At 37.7% G+C, this 22,665-nt stretch overlaps 1 protein-coding gene across 5 annotated transcripts in view; it reads right to left on the reverse strand.

Moving 5' to 3' along the window:
* The window catches only part of KLF12 (KLF transcription factor 12), a 576,265-nt gene that overhangs the window by 64,182 nt on the left and 489,418 nt on the right, over nt 1-22,665 (reverse strand). The window contains exon 6 of one of the 5 annotated variants that reach the window (XM_078147178.1): nt 14,823-21,380. The exons of the other annotated variants lie outside the window; for them this stretch is intronic. Coding sequence (XP_078003304.1) covers nt 21,239-21,380 — 142 coding nt within the window. The 3' untranslated portion in view covers nt 14,823-21,238. Of the gene's footprint in view, nt 1-14,822; nt 21,381-22,665 lie in introns of those variants that run through there. 5 annotated transcript variants of the gene reach the window in all.

The following is a 22,665-nucleotide window of genomic DNA, read 5'->3' on the forward strand; positions in this document are numbered from 1 at the left end:
TGCCATTCTGGAGTAGAAGCTCCCCACACTTAAGAAATTAAGTCCAGATCCTTTGCATCTCCCCAAAATGTCTACATGTATCTTCAGCATTCCATACCTCGACTGGCCAGCCTCTCTTACTCTTCTGTATAAGAACACTGGCTAAGCTCTGTAAATAATGAGATGAAATGGAGAGAGCATTAGATTGAAGTTAGCAGAACAGGGTTTTTTTGATTCCTAGCAATGTAGCCTTGAGAAATTAACCAACCTTTCTTCTTTCACTTAGCTCACCTGTTAAAAGGGGATAACAATACTCTGTGACTTTTTTCACAATCATTTTTTGAAGAAAAGAGCTCTGTAAACCCTAAATTTAATATATAAATTATTGCTGCCACCACCATCATCATCACCATCATTGAAGCTGAAACACTCAGATACTGATAAAAAAGAGTTAGAAATTGTCCCTAATATTAAGATGGGATAGAATTTTATTGTATTTTTGAAAACCCATCTCTTTATCAGTCTATAATTACCACACTTTAGTCATTTGGTAGATGGTAAACCATTTGAATCCCTGCTTTCCTTCTTAATAGACAATTCTTTGGAAATAAGTCACAAGTCATTCTGCCAATATTATCCTGTGCATGCTTGGAAAAAAGATAAAGGAGAGTTGTTTTTATAATACTGAAAAATTCTATAAAAGTTAAGTACAGTTTAGCCTCAAGATTCTCTTTCTATATGCATATCTAGCATACTGAAAGCACCTAGGAATGTTAAAGAAATAAATAAGATATATTCTCTAATTCAAGTTGAATAGAAATTCTTTCAAAAGGTATCAAAATGACCCATAAAAGTATATGTGTTCCTATTTTATATTGTAAGTGTCTGTTCTATGTGCACTGCCATTTCTTTTTTTGGGGGGGAAGGAGGGGGAAGGGAACAATCTTCTCCAAGAAACAGATTGTCATCTGTTTTGATATCTGCATACTTCAGGAGTGCCTATAATCTTTCCGTAAGTACACTACATTCAATGACCTGCCGTGTAACTGAGATAAAACAGTTACAGATTGGCTTCCAGGAGAGTTAGAGAATCATATGACTAGAAGGGACTTTGAGAGGTCACCGAGTCTGTTCCAAAACCTCCAGGCAGGATCACACTTCACCTACTCCAAACAAAAGAAATGCAGTGTAGAGTTTAAAGTATAACTTTAAAGCCCTTGAAGAGAAGGATCTACATCCTCCTTTACTAAGCTCTCCATGTTTGACACTGAAAAACTTTTCCTTCTGGGCAGTCAGAACTCAAATTTGACTGTTTCCTTGGCACGTTTTTAGTAAAGATGTGTGTAACTGAACTGAATTTAGCGAGCATTTGTTAAGTGTTTACTGTGTGCAGAACACTGCATTAGCCACAACATGAACTATTCATGGAAAATCTGGTGGATGTGTTTGTACTGCTGGTATGCACACTGGGTACCTGAATAAAGCGTTAAGAACAAAATGTTATTAATATGCATGCATATACATGCACATACACATGTGAGTCTAGGAGAGGCAGTATGAAATAATGCATAGAAGACCACTCTTGGTGTCAGGAATATGTAGATTCATCTCCTTTCCCTGACACATTGCCTCTATGTTACTACAGACAAGTCACTTAACTTCTCAGGGCTCTAAGCAACAACCTAAGACCCTAAATTGTAAAGGAATTACTGTATCCACCATGTTAGTGGAAGGAGTTTCCATATTCAGAGTTACCCACAGAGATCCAGTCCCATCTTTAAAGAAAAAATAAAAACACCCTCAACAATAATAACCTCTCTGCATATGTATGTGTGTGTGTCTGTGTGTGTGTATTTCTATGCATACGCATATAAAATATATAGCATTCAGTTATCCAAAGTGTGTACTTTAGGTAAGAAAGGAGTAGTATTGCAGGCCTAGTAGAACACGCATTTTGAGTTATTTTTTCTGTTTCCGATAATATTACAGAGTTGAGAAAGGGTTAAACTTATGGAGAATACGAGTATCCATCAGATGCCAAGAGCAATCAAGGAACGCTCTAGAGGACCTGATGCAAACTTATAGGAAGAAATGGGAAAGAGTCATAGAGGATGCGCAGGCATGGACAGACTGAATCCCTGGAGGGAATATCCACCTTGTGGTGGTCGGTCACATGTTCTTCCAAGTAATGGGCTGAATTTAACTCTCCACATTCACCCTGTTAGTTACCCACCCCGACCAAATCTATGCAGCAATTCTGAGAGAAATAATGAAGAGAGAGGCTTCAGTCGGCAGCTATAAGATAGACATTCTCTCTATGTAGGCTAATGGGCCCAAGTAAGGATGAAGCTGGTTTCATTAATGAAATAGTGAAAGTGTCCCCAACAGGTACTTAATGTATCTCATGTCACATTCCAATAAATGATAGTTGTATATTGAAGAAAATAAAAATTTTTCTTATGAAACAAAAACTTCATATCAAAGCGAATAATCAAAATGATAAGAACAAAATGGCCATTCCATTGCAAAAATGTAATGCTCCTTAGGACTATAAGCTTCCAAAGATGAACCAAGTGAAAATTAGTAACAGCAAGGTTTCCACTTTATATTCTGTCAAGAAAAGGTAGCACCATGATTTATATGCCACTCAGTGCTATTATCCAGACAGCTACTGAATTTAAAAGCCCAGTACAACATGTCAAAGAAAGATCCTATCTCATTTAAATCAAAATGGATTGGAAAAAAAACATTAGTGGTCATATAATAATTGATGTTATCTTCTACATTTCAAGGATAGTAACATCCCATTAAATAGATAGAATATGGTCTCTACACCAGACTGAAGAGTGCTACAGAAGGTCTGACACCTTTAAAATGAGTAGCTGATACAGAATTAAGTATTCTAATGATATTTCACATGGAGAAAAGCTACGTTAATGAAGATCTCTAGCCATAACTGCAAATGGGAAAACACTGCACTATCATAATTAAGGATATTCACAATGTGTAGATGTATACTCAAATAAATAATAATGGTGCTGTATTAGTGCAATTATTTTTCAATTTCAATCTAAGCAATCTGTAGTAGAGAAAATATTGAAGACATCAAAGCAATGGAGACAGACATTCATTTTAAACCAAGAATTATTGAGGTAAAACAAAAACTCAAGATCTCACATTTAAGGATTATAATTATATCAATTAATACTGAAACTCAATCATTAAATCATGGCATGATGCACAGTGTGGCGAGGTAGGCAGGACACTCAAAGACCTAGAATAGGGACTAATAAAGTTAATAACACCTTGGTAAAAAGCTTAGTTATCTATTAATATTCAGGAATAATAGTAGAGTATAGTGAATAGAAAGCTGGCCTCATAGTTAGAAAGACATGGGTTCAAGTCAAACTTCGGACACATGTTTCCTGGGTGACCCTCACCAAGGGTCATTCTAAGATTTTAAGTTAGAGAAGAACTGCTCATTTTCATTAGTAAAGGGAGTTTTGCTGCTAGGAGTTCTGAAATCATAGATTCAAACTGCCTCCCTTCCCACACGCTCCCTGTACAATCCTGGTGAAGGATACTCAAAAACAGTTCCCATTAATGTTCAAAAAGTTACTTTAAGTGCAGGAAAGAGCTGAAATATTGGGGAGAAAATTCCCCAAACCATGATGTAATATGTATGTGTGGGAAAACACTAGTCTTAGAGTCTTAACCTTAACTTCTTCTCTATAAAATGGGTTTAATAACAGTTGTAATGCTTATCTCAGAGGGTTCTCATGAGAATGAAATGTCATAATATACTTGAAATAATTTTGAAAATTGTAAAGCATTATAAAAATGTAAGGTGTTGTCAAAATTCTGTGAAACATTATTATTAGAATGGCTTTTGACACAGTAGGCCGCCCATTTCTTTGTGAAATCAGACTCTCTCTTCCCTAAAGGGAAGCATTAAAAAAAAATGTAGGAAGTAGTAAAAATGAGGGGCTCATGAATACAGTTCTGGGACATCCTGAACCCACCAGAATATACATTATTTATCAGCAATACAGTCAGAGTTCCCAAGAAAGCAATTAATATTTAATCACTGGAATTGAGTTATCAGAAATATAGGCAATTCTTGGTAAGTTGTCTGTAGATTATTCATGGGATAGTTTTAATTCTGGTTCTGACTCTCACTAATTGTGTGATTCTGGGAAAGTCACTTGACTTCTGAGGCTCAGTTTTCTCACCTGTGAAATGGAGATGGTGTACTATTACCCTTCTAACAAGCTTGCTAGGAGGAAAGTACTTTTCAAAACTGAAAGTTTTATACAAATGTGATTTGCTAATATCTATAACAAGTACTCAAAGGACTTATGATTCATGTTATTATCAATAACTTCCTATTAATTAAGATGATTATAATGATTGAGAATAATGCTAGATGAGACCAGGCTTATGATTTCATTAGGGTAGGGAACTCCCTCTAACTTCCAGTTTTAGAAAGGTGCCTGAGGCACTGAGACATTAAGTGACTTATTCAGGGTCACAGAGTCAGAACTTGAAACCTCTTGAATCCCACACACACCCTCCATATCCTGTGCCATGCTGTTTCTAATTTTTGTTATTTAAAACAAGGCTACCTCGAATCCCTAGTTGGGTAACAAGTCACCTTCCTCAATTGTAAGCTGGTATGTACTCTGGGAATAAGAATTAAATGCTTTACTACGGAATCCTTGAAAAGCTGAACAGAAGTGAGTTTCCGACTATTTATCCTCACGGATCACTTCTCTGCTTATAGTCAAGGGTTGGCTGCTTACTCCACAGGTCACCTCACATTGGTTAAACTGATTCACCACCAGACTAGTTTCAAAGACCTTCAAAAGAAAAACCAGAGGAGAGGAAAAAAAAAAATCTACATTCAGGACTTAAGAGACTGCATCTCCCTGAGTGGCCAATTATACCTGTAGGTTCTTTTCCAGTAAAATATCATTAATTCAGATTCTAGGGAATCTGAATTTTTAACAACCTGAACTGGCCTAGGCTGCAAGTTACCTTTGGCTAGACCTGGTAGAGAATGTTTGGGAAGCAATTAATTGAGTGTAGCTGTTTAGCCTCCCAGGTTTTTACAGTGCTTTATGACTGTGCTTCTAAAGGATTTTCCCATATTAAAAAAAAATAATCCAGCAAACTATGAGAATGACCATTTTTTTTTCAAAGTATGGTAACAAGTTACCATCTTTCTGTAGATTTTTGTATACATCACTTTAAAACCAGTAGTGGAAAAACTGTTAAAAATCTTCTTAGGCCTATCATCATGCTGAAAATTGTTATGACAGAAATAAAAATCTGAAAACAGAACAAGTTAAAGAGTGTCTCTTAGCTAGCCTAGGTATTATAATGATTAAAGCAACATTCATGAAAAATTATTATAATCATAATGTTTAGGTGTGAGCATAAATTAAGAGCTAATCAAAACCATCTTCATTTTACATTCACTATTTTGGTCATGAAATTTAAACATCAGCTACTAAAGCACATTTACTTTTTTAGACCAAGAGAACTTTCTCTTCTTTAGTCTAATATCTCAGCTTCCACTCACTACCTAGAATTGAACAGGAAAAGTATGGTATTTTGTAAAAAGGCAGAGTTCAGGTAAATTGTTCAAGGTCATGGAAGACAATCCAAGGGGGTTGACCTGGCTGGACTGCATTTTTGGATCATTTCAGTGGCTAAATGGAAGATGGATTAGTTGCATGCGCATATACACACATACACACACACACTCACCCCACATGTATATATACATACACATACACACACACGTATGCATATATATATACATATACACATATGAGTATACATATATACATGTACATATACAGATACATATACACATATAAGTATACATATATACATGTACATATACATATATACATATACATACATATAAGTATACATATATACATACATATACATGTATATACATACATACATATATATATATATATATGTATATATGTAGGTCACTAGTCATAGCTGAGACATGGGAGATAGAAAAAACGCTAGGAACTGAGAGATGGATTGTCTAGTTCCTAGGACATCCAGGAGGCCAGTGTCACTTGATCAGAATAAATGCAGGGAGTAAGGTATAAGAAGATTGGAAAAGGAGGAAGGGGCTGGTTCATGAAAAGCTTTGAATGCCAAACACAGCATTTTGTATTTGATCCTGGAGGTAAAAGGAAGCCACTGGAATTTATTGAGGGGGTTGACTTGGTTGGACTTGCATTTTTTGATCATTTCGGGGACTAAATGGAGGCTGGATTGGACAGGAGATGAGGTAGACAGACATACCAACGGGCTAGTATGATAGTCCAGGCATGAGAGGGACTAGAATGGCGGCAGGGTCAGAGGACAGAAGGGAGCATGTTTAAGAAATGTGAAATTGACAGGTCTTGGGAACAGACTGGCCATTAAGGGGTAAGAAATAGTGAGGAATCCTAGAAGGCTCCTAGGTGGTAAACCTCAGGGACTGGGAGGATGGTGTTTCCCTCTACAATAAGAGAGAAGGTAAGAGGGAGGGACAGTTTAGCAGGAAAGATAATGAGTTCCATTTTGGACATACTGAGCTTAAGATGAGAAAGATATATTTCTAACCATTTAACTATATGACCCCTCTGAACTAAAGAAGTGGTAATGAGATCTTTTTGAACTGGCCTGCTTTTATTTTGCCAGTTCTTGTTGCACCAACATTCTTTCTGCATTTATCACTTTAAATGAAGTCCAAAGCCTTGGAATTATGTTTTTTTATTTATAAAAAGAAACAATGATAGTTCATACTTATATAGGGCTTTTAGGTTTACAAAGCCCTAGAAAGGTCACAATAAATCTGCTCATTTTACAAACAAGGAAACTAAGGATCAGTGAGATTAATTAACTTACTGAGCATCTCACAACTAGGGAGTGTCAGAGCCAGGATTCAAACCCAAGTTCCAAGATGAAAGGAAATTTAAAGCTGGAAAGGATTTCACAGGTGATCTCGTCACATTCTGTCTTATCACCTCCCTTTTTACAGATGAGGAAACTAGGACCCAGAAAGATGAATGATTTGACCAAGGTCACATAATCAGGAAGAACTTTTGTTCCCTCTGGGCACTTGCATAGGGGTGAGAGAGGAGAGCTACTCATGCCCTAGTAAGTCCTTCCCCTTATATTTTCTGGTGTGAAGGAGTATAGGAATAAAATTAATTGAAGACACACAAAGTTGGGCCTCAGCAGAAACAGATGGGATCATACAGATGAGATATCACTAATCCAGCCTGCCTGGTTCAAGATAAAAACTTTTGGAGAGGATATAAATACTATTCTCAGAACTCCCAGTTTCTGAGTCACTACTTCTTACTACATACAACACTCAGGAGCTTTTGCTGGGGGTAGGGAAACCCAAAGTTTCCTGCTAGCTCCCTGTGGGAATGTTCGGGAGGAGAACACCAAGCTCTTGGGTCTGGGCCTGCCTGATCCAGGGAGGATTCACAGGCTAAAAGGAAACACATACTGGACATCTGGTATATTTGGTTTTATGAATTTTATCAATTTGGCATATTTGGTTTTATGAAGATATGATGTAAAGCGTATTTCACCTATGACCTACGTCAAGATTTAGCAGAAGCAGGTTGAGAACAAGGCCACCAGCATGAAAGGTAGAAAGTTTCATTCTGGTAGCCTTGTTGTTCTTTTGTTCACACTTCTTTTTTGCAATGATTTTGCCTCTACCTGGTCTGCACTTCAAGACCCATCTCAAATCCTACCTAGTCTCTTTCCTACAAATGCACTGTGGCCAAGAGCTCACTGTTCCATCTTGATGATGGTTTTCTAACTGTTTCTAGTTTGCTGTTTTCATCTTCTTCCCCACTCTAATCCTTCCCCCCAAGAGAGCATAAATTACTTGTTAACAGAGGATCATGTCTAATGCTTCTCTGAATTCCATAGAGCCCTCAGTACAATACAGGCACTCATGGGGCAACACGGTGTAGGGGAAAAAAAAAACATCCGACTGGGAATTAGAAGCCCTTGGTTTTATTTCCAGCTCTTCAACAAATTTGCTCCATGGCCCTCAACACATTGCTTACCTTTTTTGGGCCTTGATTTCCTCTTCTATAAAGTGAAGGATTTGGATTAGAAGATCTCTAAAGTTTCATACATCTCTAAGGCAATAATCTCTAAGACTCTAATAAAGATCATCTGAGTGACTAAAAATAGCTAAATGAATAGTTTGATTGGGCAGACACCTGATGGTTTTAAGAAATAAACCAGAAAATGAAATCCTTTGTCTTTCAGCTTGTATTTAATCTATTAAGTTGTATCTTTCTAAATTATCTAAAGATAACAGAACTAATACATTTATTTCCTGTTCAAGTGAGAGCTTGTGATATGTCTTAATTTTGTCAAACCAGCACCTAAGTCAGTTAGGCTCCAAAACCTATTTCAACCAATCAGTAAGCATTTATGATGTATCTGTTACGTGCACTATTTTATTTCAGAGTAGTGCTGATATCTCTGAATGTGCCTGTGTCAATGAAAAGTCCTAAGTCCACTGTCAAATTCATTGACAGATAAGAAGCAAAATAGAGGTGGGAGTAGCTTGTCCAAAAGGCAAGGATTGTGGGGAGGGAAACTGACCACCCTAAACTCCCTTATGGAAGGTCAATCCTTTTTATTGGCATAATTAGCAAGAAATAGAAAAGGATTTATTAATCAAACCCTCTTCACTTAGCCATGGTAAGCTACAGGAGGCAGAGAAGGCAAAGAAGAACACACAGGTCATTCATTTAGGCTTATAATTAAATTCAGCATCTAGTGGATCAAAGGGAAGATAGCTCAGGAAAAAAGTCAGGTAGAGGGGAGAATTTGAATCCTAATCCTTTACAATGCTATCTGGTTCGTGGCAAGGTAAAGAAAAATAAAACAAAGCTATAAAGTATTATTTTCAAGATTCCTAGCGGACTTTACAGTAAGAAGAAAATGGAACAGTGTCAAATAATACCACCTAGGGCCTATATATAACTCCAGTCTTTTGACAGTACCGACATTTTCAAATATACTATGTCATTGATTTTTACACCATCCCTAAGGAATGGGAAATGGGAACAGAAGGCACAGGGAGTCTGCATTTGTCAATATTATAGCATTAGTTGGTGAGAGAGTTGTGACTAAAACCCACGTCCTTTGAATACTCAGGTCAGTGTATTCTAACCATTTTTCTACATTTCTTTTCTTGTCTTAATTAACATTTGTAAACCTCAAAAGGTGACAAAGATCATAGCAACAACATTAATAACAAGCACAGATTGAGTGTTTACTTTGTACCAGGCATGGTGCTAAGAGTTGGGGATATAAAAAAAGGACAAAACCAACAAGTTCATTTCAATGCAGAAGACAATATGCAAAGAACTAGGCAGATAAAGGATAAATACAGAGTAAATGAGAGTAATCTTAGAGCAAAAGGCATTAGTAGATGGGCAATCTGCAAGTGGCAGATCAGTAGACTCGGACCTAGTTCCTACAAAGTCTTCTCTGATATCAAGTCTAAATTCATTTCTTTGCAACATCTACTGATTGTTCCTGGTTTTGAGTTCTTGGTTCAAACAGAACAAATTTAATTCCTTCTTCACATAATAGCCCTTAAAATACTGCAACACATCAATCATGTCTTGCCTTAATCTCTCTTCTTTAGGATGCACATGCCCAATTCCTTCAACCGATGACACGGACTCAAGGTCCTTTTGCCTCCAGCTTGTCCTCCTCTGGACATGTGTAGCTTATCAATGTGCTTCTCAAATTGCTTAACCCAGAACTGACCATTGAGAATTGGGCCTTTCAATGTGGCCCAAGACTCCACTGGCTTCTTTGACTGCCATAACACCCTGTTGACTCATAGTGAGCTTGTAGTCTACTAAAACCTCTGGCTCTTTTTTTTTTTAAAAGAATAACTAACCATCTAACCATGTCTCCACCATCTTGTATTGTGAAGGTGATTTTTTTTTCTATTTAAGTCAAAGATGTTAAATTTATCCCTAATGAATTTCATCTTATTACATTTAGCACTATGTCAAAAATTGCCAAGATAATTTGAGAATTGTGATTTTGTCATCTAGTCTGTTATTTGTCCCTTCTAGCTTTGTGTCATCTGTAAATTTTATGAGAATGCCTTTGTCTAAAACATTGATCAAAAAACGTTAAATAGTATAGGGCCAAGCACAGATCCCTGAAGGATACCCATAGGAATTTACATGGAGCAATTAACAATTGCACTCTGAGTCCAGTAAGCCAAAAGTTACAAACCCATTTGATTGTATTATTTTCTAGTGCACAGCTGTCCACATTCTTCACAAAAATAGTATAAAATACTCTTATTAAATGTTTTGCTAAAATCTAGGTAAACCATAGCCACAGAAGGAGCTGCTACAGTTGGCTAATCGGAAGGAAGGAAGGAAGGAAGGAAGGAAGGAAGGAAGGAAGGAAGGAAGGAAGGAAGGAAGGAAGAAAGGAAGGGAGGAAGGAAGGAAGGAAGGAAGAAAGGAAAGGAAGGAAGGAAAGGAAGGAAGGAAGGAAGGAAGAAAGAAAGAGAGAGAAAGGAGTATGGTACAATCTGTTCTCAATGAAGGCATGCTGGTTCTTTGTAATCACCAATTTCCTTTCTGAATGTTCACCAACCATCTCGTTATTGATTTGTCCTAGCATTTTCCCAGGAATTAAAGCCAAGCTCAGTGACTTGCAGACTTGGTTCTCTGCCCTTTTTGTAAAATTGGGACAACATTTGCCCTTCTCCAACTTTGTGATGCCTTTGTTTCCCACAATCTTTAAATATCACTGCCAGTGGCTCAGCAATCGCATCTGACAATTCCTTCCGTACCTAAGGATATAGTTCATTTGTGCTGGGTAACTTGAATCCATCAATGACAACATGGTGCTCTCTTACACTGTCCTATCTTTTCTCTGATCCTCTTTTTCCTCTCAATATAGATTTTAAAAAGTCCCTTTTTGTTGTTCTTCCTCTCCTTCACCAGCTTCAGTTCATTCTAAGCTTTAACACCCCAAACTATTTTTACAGGATCGTGCTATATTCTCATGTTCATCCTAGTTACCCACCCTTCCCTTCATCCACCCTTTGTACCATTATTTCTAAAAAATGTAAATTGGTTGTTGAATTCACTGTGCATCCACACAGGTCTTTTCAGACAAATCCCATTTTCCCCTCTCATTGCAACTGGTTCCCATTATGTCTTCAGAATTTCATTCTTTTTTTTTTTAAGGCAATTGGGGTTAAGTGACTTGCCCAGGGTCACACAGCTAGTAAGAATCAAGTGTCTGGTCTGAGGCTGGATTTGAACTCAGGTCCTCCTGACTTCAGGGCCAGTGCTCTATCCATTGTGCCATCTAGCTGCCCCAGAATTTCATTCTTGAGCATCTCCCATTCCTTCTGGACTGACATCCCCTAAAGCCTTTTAGTCCCTGGGATTCTAGATATCTTTCCCCTGAACTCTTCAAAACATGCTTTTCCAAAATTTAGGGTGCTTAGATTTTTCTCTCCTTATCATGAACTCTAAAAGAGAATGGTCACTTCCTTTTAAGTGTTCTTCATAATTTCTACCTCCCAACAAGCAGTTTCTTCCTGATAAGAGTCAGAACCAGAACAGAATTTCCTCATGTTGGTTCCTCACCTTTTTAAAGATAAAATTATCACTAAGGTAGATCAAGAAATTAATAGCTACTCTGCATTTGACAGAGAGAGTGAGAGGGAGGAAGGAAGGGAGGGAGGGAGAGCAAGAGAGAGAGGGAGAGGGAGAGAAAGAGGGAGGGAAAAAGAGAGAGAGCGAGAGAGAGAGCACACACACGCTCTCATGGATATACAGATAATTGAAATTTGCTACGTCATGCCTTGGTGCTAAGCTTGTAATCTCTTTCCTAAATTCCTTATCTATTTCCTCTTTCTGTCCTATTGGTGTGTAGTTCTGACACGCCCTCTTTTTTGGTTACTGGATCTCTTCATACAAGTGCACCTCTCTATCTGAATTCTCACCACCAACATTCTTTCCTCTCTTCAGGTTTTATGCCTGTGTAACGGGGAGAATGATTAGCCAGCTGCAGCAGCACCAAAACCTGGGTCACAATCATGAAACTTGCTACCCACCTCCAAATGGACTCAACAGTGAAGACTGAGGAGTATTCATTTTTGATATAGCCAATGCAGGAATTTATTTTGCTTGACTACACATGTTTGTAATAGGGTTTGTTTTTCTTATTTTTTCAAGGGAAGAGATAGGTGGGAAGGAGAGAATGCAGAAGTGAAAAAAAATAAAACTGAATTAAAAAATAAAAAATTTTTTGACATTAAAATATAAACTTGAATCACTGAAAGGCTTGTCCTTTGGGGAAAAATCATTTTACTTATATACTTCTTAAATGAGCAGACGAGTTAATCAACATAAGAGTTCAAAACATATATACACATGCATAGTCAACTCCTCATTGCCACATCATGTTATCTAACTATGTTGTGCTTTCACTGTGGGGCCATGGCTGCATCTGAAAAGCTGTTTTCCTATCAGCCAGCCTGTCCCTGGGGCCCGTTCACTTGCCTAGGATGCCCCTAAATTATTGCTCTCCAGGATTCCGAGCCCTGTCCTTTTTGGGCAGCAGCATCGGGGAAAGTTGCAAAACAGAAGCTTTTTTTGGATTTGTAGAGTCTGGGAAGGGTGACCAATTGTGAACGCAAAACTTGATGGGGAAGCCGGCATATGGAGAGGAAAAATTCATATTATCTGCTTAATGAGCCTTTGGCTGGATAGCTGTCAACAGTTCCAGTAACTATATCACCAAAGGTTCATACAATAACAAAACCACAATGATAGGAGAAAACCCAGACAGGACAACACAATGTTATGGAGAATAGAGTTATATTCCTAGAGGAGGTTGTGAGAAAAGACAGTTATTGTAACCTTTATGGGATGGAGTGAGCACGGTCCTATCTAGAGGCAGTGTGCCAAATACCTCAGTTTCCATTCCACCACTCTAAACTCTATTTGTGCCTATTCCAAGTGGGACTTTACTGACTTTTAGACTACACAGCCAAATTTTCAATTTTCACCTCTAGGTGGCAGCAACTTTCTTCCAGTCTTAACATGGTTGTCTTCTGGCTTTCAGGTCTTTGTTCCTTTCCCTCCACATAATTCCCTACTTCCTTCTCTGTCCCCCAAAAGAAATACTTCATTGGCCTGTGCAGTTTGGGGGAGATTACTTTAAGGCACATTCACTGGAAGAAATCAGTCCATTCCTGCAGTTAAGCTACAGGGTTCTTCAAGGAGTACCAAATAATTGAGGTATAAAGTGAAAAATAATAGAAAGGTATTTTCTTTCCTTCTTCACATTTGTCATCTGAAAGGCTAAGAAAAACAGTATTTTTTTTCTTTTACAGAACTCCAGGGAGGGGCGAGGGAGTGTGGGATGCCAAAGAACACAAGAAAACATAGAGATGGGGAAATAAATGGACTTGGAAAGGAGATGTCTATTTTCAAGAAAAGCATTCATTGGAGTGACTGAAATCAATCCAGAACGAACTAGGTACATTTATGAAGCCCTTGCAAATACATTACCTGACAGGGAAGATTTGATGAGCTCACAAACTGAGACCATACAGATCTCATTTACCATGTGTGTTTCATCTGCAGTTTAAAGGGGTTTCATTTGAATATTACTTTTTCTACCTGGATTCATTATGCAGTCCACCATCCTAGTTTAACGGCCCCTCCACAACAAAGGCTCATAGGATCACAGATAGAAGGAACCTCAGAAACCAACTAGTCCAAATCCCTCATTTTCAGATGGGGAAACTGAGGCTCAGAGAGGCTCTGTATCTTGCCCAGGGTCACAAAAACTGGTGTCAGAGGCAACCTTTGAACCCAGGTCCTCCTGACTCCAGGGCTGGTGCTATATCCACTTCACCATCTAGCTGCCTCCCTAATCAGTCTTCTAAGAGTAAGTTATCGATGGACTGCTAATATGCACTGGTAGAGGAAGTTTCAATACCAGGAGTTCCCCTGTACCAATGAGCTCATAGGTCTGAACTGACTCAGGAATATCACTACTAGGTCTATTTTCAAAGATGATTACAGTAAGAGGAAAAGAACCTATATGTCCTAAAATATTTGTAGCAGCTCTCTTCATGGTGGCAAAGAACTGGAAATTGAGGGGATGCCCATCAATTGGGAAATGGCTGAACAAGCTGTGGTACATGATTGTGATGGAATACTACTGTGCTACAAGAAATGAAGAGCTCAATGATCTTAGAAAAACATGGAAGTCTTGCACGAAATAATGAAGAGTAAAGTGAGTGGAACCAAGAGAATACAGTATACAGTAACAGCAATATTGTTGTGTTGTTTTTTTTTTTTGGCAAGGCAATTGGTGTTGAGTGACTTGCCCAGTGTCACATAGCTAGTGAGTGTCAAGCGTCTGAGTTCAAATTTGAACTCAGGTCCTCCTGACTCCAGGGCTGATTCTCTATTCACTACACCCACCACCTAGCTGCCCCTTCAGCAATATTGTTTTAAGAACGACTCTGAGTAAGTCATTTTGACTATTATAAGTACCTAATTAACTACAAAGGGCATATGAAGAAAAATGCTATTTGTATCCAGAGAAAGAACTGGTAAATAGAAGTATGTGTGTAATGATTTTACATATAGATATACCTATTTGTGTTTAATGGCAGCCATCTCTATGGTAGAGGAGAGAAAAAAAGGAAAAAAATAAATTTATATAACTTTATTACACATTTAAAAGGAATAACAAATTGTACACACTAGATTTGCAATCATCTTTTTATTATATTGTTATAGAAATACTTCTTTATTCCATAAATTAAAAATAATGTTTAAAAAAAAATTATAGTTTTAGACCCAAAAAGGGGACACTGACTACCCATGTAACACTGTTTCCCCTAACATTTTGAAAAAATAAATTTAATGTCAGTCTAATTGTCAAGTAATTAACATTTAAAAGTCACTTTTACATGTCAGACACTCTATTAAAAATATCCAAAAAAAAAAGGGATAAAGTCCAAGCTCTTGAGTTCACAGTGTAGCTGGAAAAGACAACATGTAAATAGATTTGTACCTCTATCTGTCTATCTAACTCTATCCATCTCCATCCATCCATCCTTTATTTTTGATCCTAGAAGTAATAGGGAGCCATTGGAGTTTACTGAGCAATAGTGCTTACATGGTCAGAGGTATACTTGAGGTCTTTGGTCACTGTATGAAGCACTGTTTTGGAATAAAGAAACACAGAAGGGAGGCCAACTGAGAGGCTATTTAATAGTTCAGGCTAAAGGTTATGAGCCCGTAGTTTTTTATGATGCTACCAAGCTAAGAAATAGCGACTCTCTTTTAACACATGATCTCCATAATTTTGGAACTGAAACCTGAAAGAGATTTAAGCTCCTTCATCAGTCGTTGGCTGGATAGCTGTCAACAGTTCTAGTTAATTATATCACCAAAGGTTCATGTAATAACAAAGCCTACTGTCCACAATGATAGGAGTCTGTGACATCATCTTCTGTAATATTAGATGCAATATCTTGGATAGAAATGACAAAAATTTTGACATGTTGCTTTTCCTCCCAAGTGCTAAATTTTTTATACTTCTCATGGGCATGTATTTTTTTATCTTCTAAAGATGGGGAAAATGAAGCCCAGAAAGCTAAATTACCTCCGCCCTCGAACACTATGAAAACAAGTGACCAAGTCACATCTATAGTCCAAGTCCTTCGGCTTCCAGATCCTGTGTTCACTACAGCGTATGTAGTTGTTTCTCTATATATTAAGCAATCTTTACAAAAGCTGGGCATTTGGCTCCAACTTTTGTCTTTCTTGCCACATGTTCATTGGTTCATAGATAGGAGTAGGAAGGGACCTTAAGATCATCCAAGTCAATTTTTCAGAAAAGGAAACCAGTTCGGAGACCCTAAGTGACTTGTTCCAAGTCTTACAGCATTCAGACATAGATTCTATGGCTCCAAATTCAGTAAGAAATTTACTACGTGCCTAGCACTGTGTTCCGTGCTGGTGATACAAAGACAAAAAGGACAATTCCTGCTTTCGATAACACGCTGTAGACCCCCAAGGCAAACAGATGATTTGGTGTTCCAAAACAACAGCAACAACAATAAAAGAAATAAAAACTATCCTAACCATAAGTTTTAGAGACACTCAGGCTTTATACTGACTGCGATTGTTTTTCATGACATATCTTTTAAATACCCTAACTCAGGATTCAGAAATAGCTGTTTACATTATTTGTCCAAGTATTTAAATCACGTAAACTATCACCATCAACTATGGTTTAAAAAAATAGGCTACAATCTCATAGTTTTAGAAGTACTATTGCCTACAACTTTCAATTCTAATGCACAGAATCAAGGCGCTGTTAGAAGGGGTATTACGAAGGCTGAACTACGAACTGAGATACAGGCCATGTCTAAAAATACACAACTCATTTACATTGTGTCTTGGTTCATTAACTCTATATTTTTGATATTGAAAGTAACAAGCGTGGTTGGGTGAAGAATTCTTAAGCAAACAAGAGATGGAAGTGATGATAAAACACAAAACAGGCAATTTTCCACATTCCAAGGAGATGAAAGGCAAAAACAAAGGTCGAGCAGATACTAAAATATTCATAGTAGCACTTTTTGTGGGAGTAAAGAACTGAAAACAAAGTGGGGACTCAATAGCTGGGTAATTCTACCAAATGTATGGTGTATGAATGTACTGAAGGAATAAATAAATTACAATAGTAGTTGAAAAACAACATGGTATATAGTAGAAAGAAGGCTAAACGTGAAGAAGCTAGGTGTGGAGATCAAATCTTGGCTCTGCCACTTAGTAAATTTGTGACCTTGGACAAGTCACTTAAATTTTCTGGGCCCCACCTTCCTTATCTATAAAATGAAGGGACTGGACTACATGACCTCTATGATCCATTCATGCTCTAAATTTATGATCTATTGACCACACAGGCTGTGTTTTCATTTTACAGTCATTTCTAGACATATCTCCTTCCCCCCTCTAAATTAAATCCTCCCTTCTGACAAAGATCAATGTTTAAAATTTCCAGTACAGTGAATACTTCCAACAACATATGTAGCATTCTGCTGAGAGGAGAGATATCTCATTGTATGTTTTTGAGAATCATGACTGAATTTTTTTTTAATTGGCTCATTATTTGGCTTCCTTTTAGTGATATTTACAATGCTGTGGTTATTGTGTCTATTTTTTTAGGTGTGCTTACTTTATTTTGCACTGTTTTATATATATCTTCTGATGTTTCTCAGAATTCATCTCATTTATCATTAAATCTTAGAATTTAAAGCGGGACAGGACCTTAAAACACACCTAGCATGACCTCATTTTATAGACAACATGACTGAAGCCCAGAGAATTTATGTGACTAGGGCTTGGCCACATGGACATCGTATCACCAAACCAGGTTTTCTGGCCCCAAATTCCATAGTTTTCCCACTATGCCACATATTAGTTCTGTAGATATGGGTAACATCAAGACAAGTGTACAACCCATGTGGTGTTGAACCTTTCTTGTCCCTTCTGTCTCCTGAGCTGAGAATTCTTAGACAACTTCCTGGTCTCTTCTGCCTTTTTTTGGAGGTAGGGTCAGCTTCAGATGGATGAGCATCACACAGGCTCCACTTAGCCACTGAAAAACTATATTTGTTACAGCTGCTTGAGGAAATGGCAATACCCAGCTGGTCTTCTCAAATATTGCAGGTTACTTACCTATTGTCACAGGTCAACCTGCCCTTGTAGCATATCTTAATTAGACTAAGGCCTGTGAATCAGCTGCCTCTAGTCATGGTGGTAGGCCTTACTCAGCCAATAAATTTGAGACAGTAAAGGAAAAGCCTGGGTAGAGTTCTGCCACCAGCCAAGGAGAATATTTGAATGAAACAAATACCATAGAAATGAAATGCATGTGATGAGCTGAATAAATAATTGAATAAATTTAAAATCAGTTATTTTACCTTTATCTAACTGATGAAGATCTCATGCAGTCTACAGCTCTAATCCATCCACATACTAGTAAAATATAAGCCTCTGGAGGGCAAGGACAACCACTTTCATTTTATTTTTGTATTCCTAGCAGTTAGCCTGGCACATAGTTAGCGATTAAGGAATACTTGTTGAATTATTTGATTATGTTGAGTGTTCATGTAAGTAGTGGTCAGGCTACGTAACAGGCAATTAATCAATGTCTGCTGGATGAACAAATTAATGAAATGGTCACAACCATGTAGGGATAGTACTCTTTCCAAGAGGCACAAAATAAAAGTTTTGTCCCCAGCCAAGCTGTATCATTTGATTACCAATGATAGCTATTTGGTGAATAATGTGCTAGAAACAAAAATGGTGACGATCACAGGGTGACTTTCATTTAAGTTTCTTACAATTTAAAGTACTATATAAATATGAGCTACTATCATTATTACAAGAGTTTTAATGTCTCTTTTAAGCTGTTTAGCAGAGATATTTGAATTTTTTGAAGTTATAAGACTTTTCTTAGGGAACACTGGTGATGATTAGGAAATAGCATTAATTACACATTTTTCAGTTTTAAGGAAATTAATGAGGATCACTGTAAAAATCTGAAGGGCAACAGAAATAAAGTTTAGTGAAGAGACTACTTAATTTTCTACTGGTTAGTTTGCTATATGTGAGTGTACATCATTGTTTTCTACCAGCTAGATGGCTCTGCAGGCAACATACTTTAGATATAAAAACAAACTGCTGGCAACTAATTATTCGCCAAGAAAACCTTTTTAAGTTTTGTGATTCCAGATAGAGTTCCTAGTGTTCTTGAAGCTATATTAAGATCTTATATATTCCTAATTTTAGAAATTATCTTTTCAAATGTATGGTTGTGAAAACTCTACAGTCTACAATTTATATCCCACTAATACTTCTTGGGAACAAACTCTACCATATCATTTGAAAGCTACTATGAAAGGCCAGGTGGCATCTACTGAAGTACACATGAGAAGATCTTGTCCATCTTAAGATGATAAAATGTTAATTATGACATATTATATGGCTACATTAAAATACGCATTTTCAAATTAAAACTCTTTTTATGTATCAAAAAGAACCTACCAGATTTGAGAAAGGGCTTTCTAAGTGTCTAACATGCTCTGGGGGTTGTTTGGAAGACTAGAAGTAGACATATTTAATGTGTCCTAAAAACTGCCTTACTTTTCTCAAATCCCATTACAATACCATAATTTTTTTTTAAAGCTCAAAAAATGGTCAAGCTCACTGGGAGAAAAATGAATCATTACTATGTGATTTAAAGTAATATTCCAGGTTGTAGCGTAGGAGGTCTTCCCAGGGTACGTTATGAATTTCCAGTTAAATGATCTTTTCCTGCATATGAAAGTGAAAAGAGAGGAGTTTAAAGGAGTTTAAAGAAAGGCTTTAAATATGAGATGCATCAAACCACACTATTACTAAAAAAAAAAAGTCATTCTGAATATACAACCAGTCCTTTTTGGTAATTCCAAACTTCTATTGCGTAATATAGACATTTTATTTTATATTTCTAGATTACAGTACCATAGTTCCGATGACACCAGTGAGATAGGTGTTATGGAAAAACAAAGAATAGGTTGGTATGCTCTGCATTTTAACATACCAAACTTGTAAAAAGGGATTAATTTTGTTTTAAGCAGCAGCTTGGCAGAAATAAAATACTTACAGACTATTAATAGAGAAACTTTTCACAGAAGTGTTGACCTTTATGCCTCAGCATGATTTTATCATCCCACATCTGTTATAATTAAGCAATTCATTGCAGAAAATCATCTATTTGTATCTTTAAAAAAAATCACTGTTATGATGATGATTAAAGTGATACTGCTAAGCAACTGCCTGTCCCTAGTATGAATGGAAACTGTTACTGACACATGACAATCCCTGGCTAGAACAGAACAGTGATGGGATATACAAGGAACAGACAAGATGAAAACTGAACACCTCTGAAATCATTTATCATCATTATTAATATTTTAACTCTGATGGTGATACCTGATGGGAAGTTGAAGGATAGCACTGTGTGTATAAAAAAACAAAAAAGGCAAAACTGTTCACTCACAAAAGCTAGATTCAAGAAAGTACTGGAGTAATTAGGAAACCAACAGCAGACGGTACATTAAAACAGAAGAAGATGGTAGAACTTAGGATTTATGAGTACGTGGCTTCAAGAGGCATTCTTGTCACTGGGATTCACTCTGTATATACAATCCAATCAAACTGTCTTATGGTGACACTCACTATAGATTCTCTGAGTCACTAGTTCTCAAGCACTGGAGAAAACATCTTTACAAACGTATTGCAGATGATAAACGGGGTCTTAGCATTTCTTGTCATTCGGCAAACTGGACACTTCAACGTGAATGTGTGGATCTGAATGTTTCCCCACCTGAAGGTCCCACCATTATGTTTTGATGCCTTTTCAGAAAAGCAAGTAATAGATCAGTGCTTTGTTCATCAAAAGACTAAGAAATCAGTTCATGCATAGAAACCATAAGTGGTTCACTGGGCAGTGCACAAAAAAGTTTAGACGTGAGGCAGGTAGTATGATCTAGAAAGGGGACTGAGAGGCAGCCTCTGAGTCAGTAAGGCTGGGGTTCAGACTCCATCACCCACGTAGAAGACCAGGACACCATGGATCTTGAGCTGGAAGGAAACTCCCGAGGACATCTACTCTAGTCTCCTTCCCTCTCCCCACTTATCATTTTATATATTATGGACCTGAGGTCTAGAAAGACGAAGTGACTTCACAGAAGTAGCAAAAGATAGAAGCAGGGCCGTGACCTCTGACTCCTTAACCAGTGCTCTTTACTGATTCTGTGACCCAGAACAACCCTAGCACCCTAAGTAATTCTCTAAGTACATGTTGCTGAACAGTGGGGGATCTTCACTGAAGGAGAGTTTCCTTCTTTCCACTGAAATCCCAACCCCTCCCCAAACTAACAGCACTATTACAGACTTGGCACTAACGTCCTAATTAGCCACAAATAATTCTATTCTCTTTCTACTCACTTCTCCTGGGGGAACAACAACAACAACAACAACAACTTTTCTGCAGTCCTAAGAAGAATTTTCCAGATAAAATCTCTTTGATTGACTTTGAATAATAAACCACATACTCACTTTGCATTGTTCTGAACACAAATATCTGGGTTCTGACATACGCTGGCCATATGACCACCGGCAAGTGCCCCATGTGAGTTTATAAGCTGGAAAGCAGGTGCTGAGCTGTACTGGACAGGGAGCTTTGTCCCGGGAATTCTGCAAACCAAAGAAGTCGGAGGTCCAATAATTTTTTTTTAAATAGGTAGTATGGAGCTCATGATGTTTTTAGCCAAAAATTAGAAATGTCTACATTCTAAAGACCCAGCCTAGGTGTGTTGGTCTTGGCTTTCAGAATAATTTCCCAAAACAATGCCTTTAGTGCTTCTATGATGGCAGAGAACTAAGGAGGAAGAAGAAGGGCACGCATAGATTTCTGAGACTTAACGCCGCAACTGTCCACATGTCTCATGACACTGACTTCATGCCACGTGAGGCTGATTTCTGTCATCCGCCACTACCGGGTGCACATTTTAAGGCCCTGCAACACAGTATTATCTAAGGATGTGGAATGACCCTGTGATTTCATTTATATAGGGAGCCCCGCAACAAGGAATCTCCTTCTGCTGATGCGGGGGAGGGGAGAAGACATCTTTTCTGCAACTTATCGTCTTAGACAGTTAAGTAGACCCCAAAGAAATTAAATGACTTGCTCAGGGTCACATCTGGTGTGTATCAGAGGTGGCACCAGAACTTCGGTCTTTCTGACTCTGAGGCTAGCTCTCTATTATGCCATGCTTTCTCTCATAGTATTATCGACCTCTTTTAGAAAAGAATATGTGTGAGCCCATTTTCCCAGAGCATTTGCATCATGGTTTTTTAAACCATAAAGGTTTTTTCCTTTAAAACATATATGTGGTCGTTACATAAAATCTCAAAGTATTTTGCGAAGAAGTCCATTTATACATTCAGCCGTGAACTGCAGAGGCAGAATCTGGCGGCACTGGCAAGGCACAATTTACTATTTTATTGATGAAAGTCTATTTTCTCATGCTAAAATATAGATGGGGTCAAAGGCCATTCTCTTCTATACTGTCTCAAAACAGGCTGAACCAGACCTCTGTGGTAGCCCACATGATGGCAAAGAAACATTTGGTAGGAGGAAAATGCTAGTACAGGTCATTTAACAGCACAGTATTTGTCTTCAGAATTCTCATCTAGCCTTGGGAGATCTTTGATGCCTTGGTTGAATCCAAAAGTTCTCAAGGTTTGGGTCCCTGGAGGCCAGTTCAGTTTCCTTTATTCATCCTATCCCCTCCCTCGCCCCCATAAATACCTGTGCGTCCAGGCCTCATGACCTATTGGGCCTTATTTAATAAAAGAACCAGTTATTATAGCACATAAATATAAGATCTCTCTATAATGTTATAGTATCTTTGTTACTGAGTCATTTCAGTAGTGTCCAACTTTCCACGACCCCTTTTGGGGTCTTCTTGGGAAAGAT

The sequence above is a fragment of the Phascolarctos cinereus genome, unplaced genomic scaffold (assembly GCF_003287225.1).
Source record: "Phascolarctos cinereus isolate Bilbo 61053 unplaced genomic scaffold, phaCin_HiC Scaffold_7;HRSCAF=346, whole genome shotgun sequence".
Lineage (NCBI taxonomy): Eukaryota > Metazoa > Chordata > Mammalia > Diprotodontia > Phascolarctidae > Phascolarctos > Phascolarctos cinereus.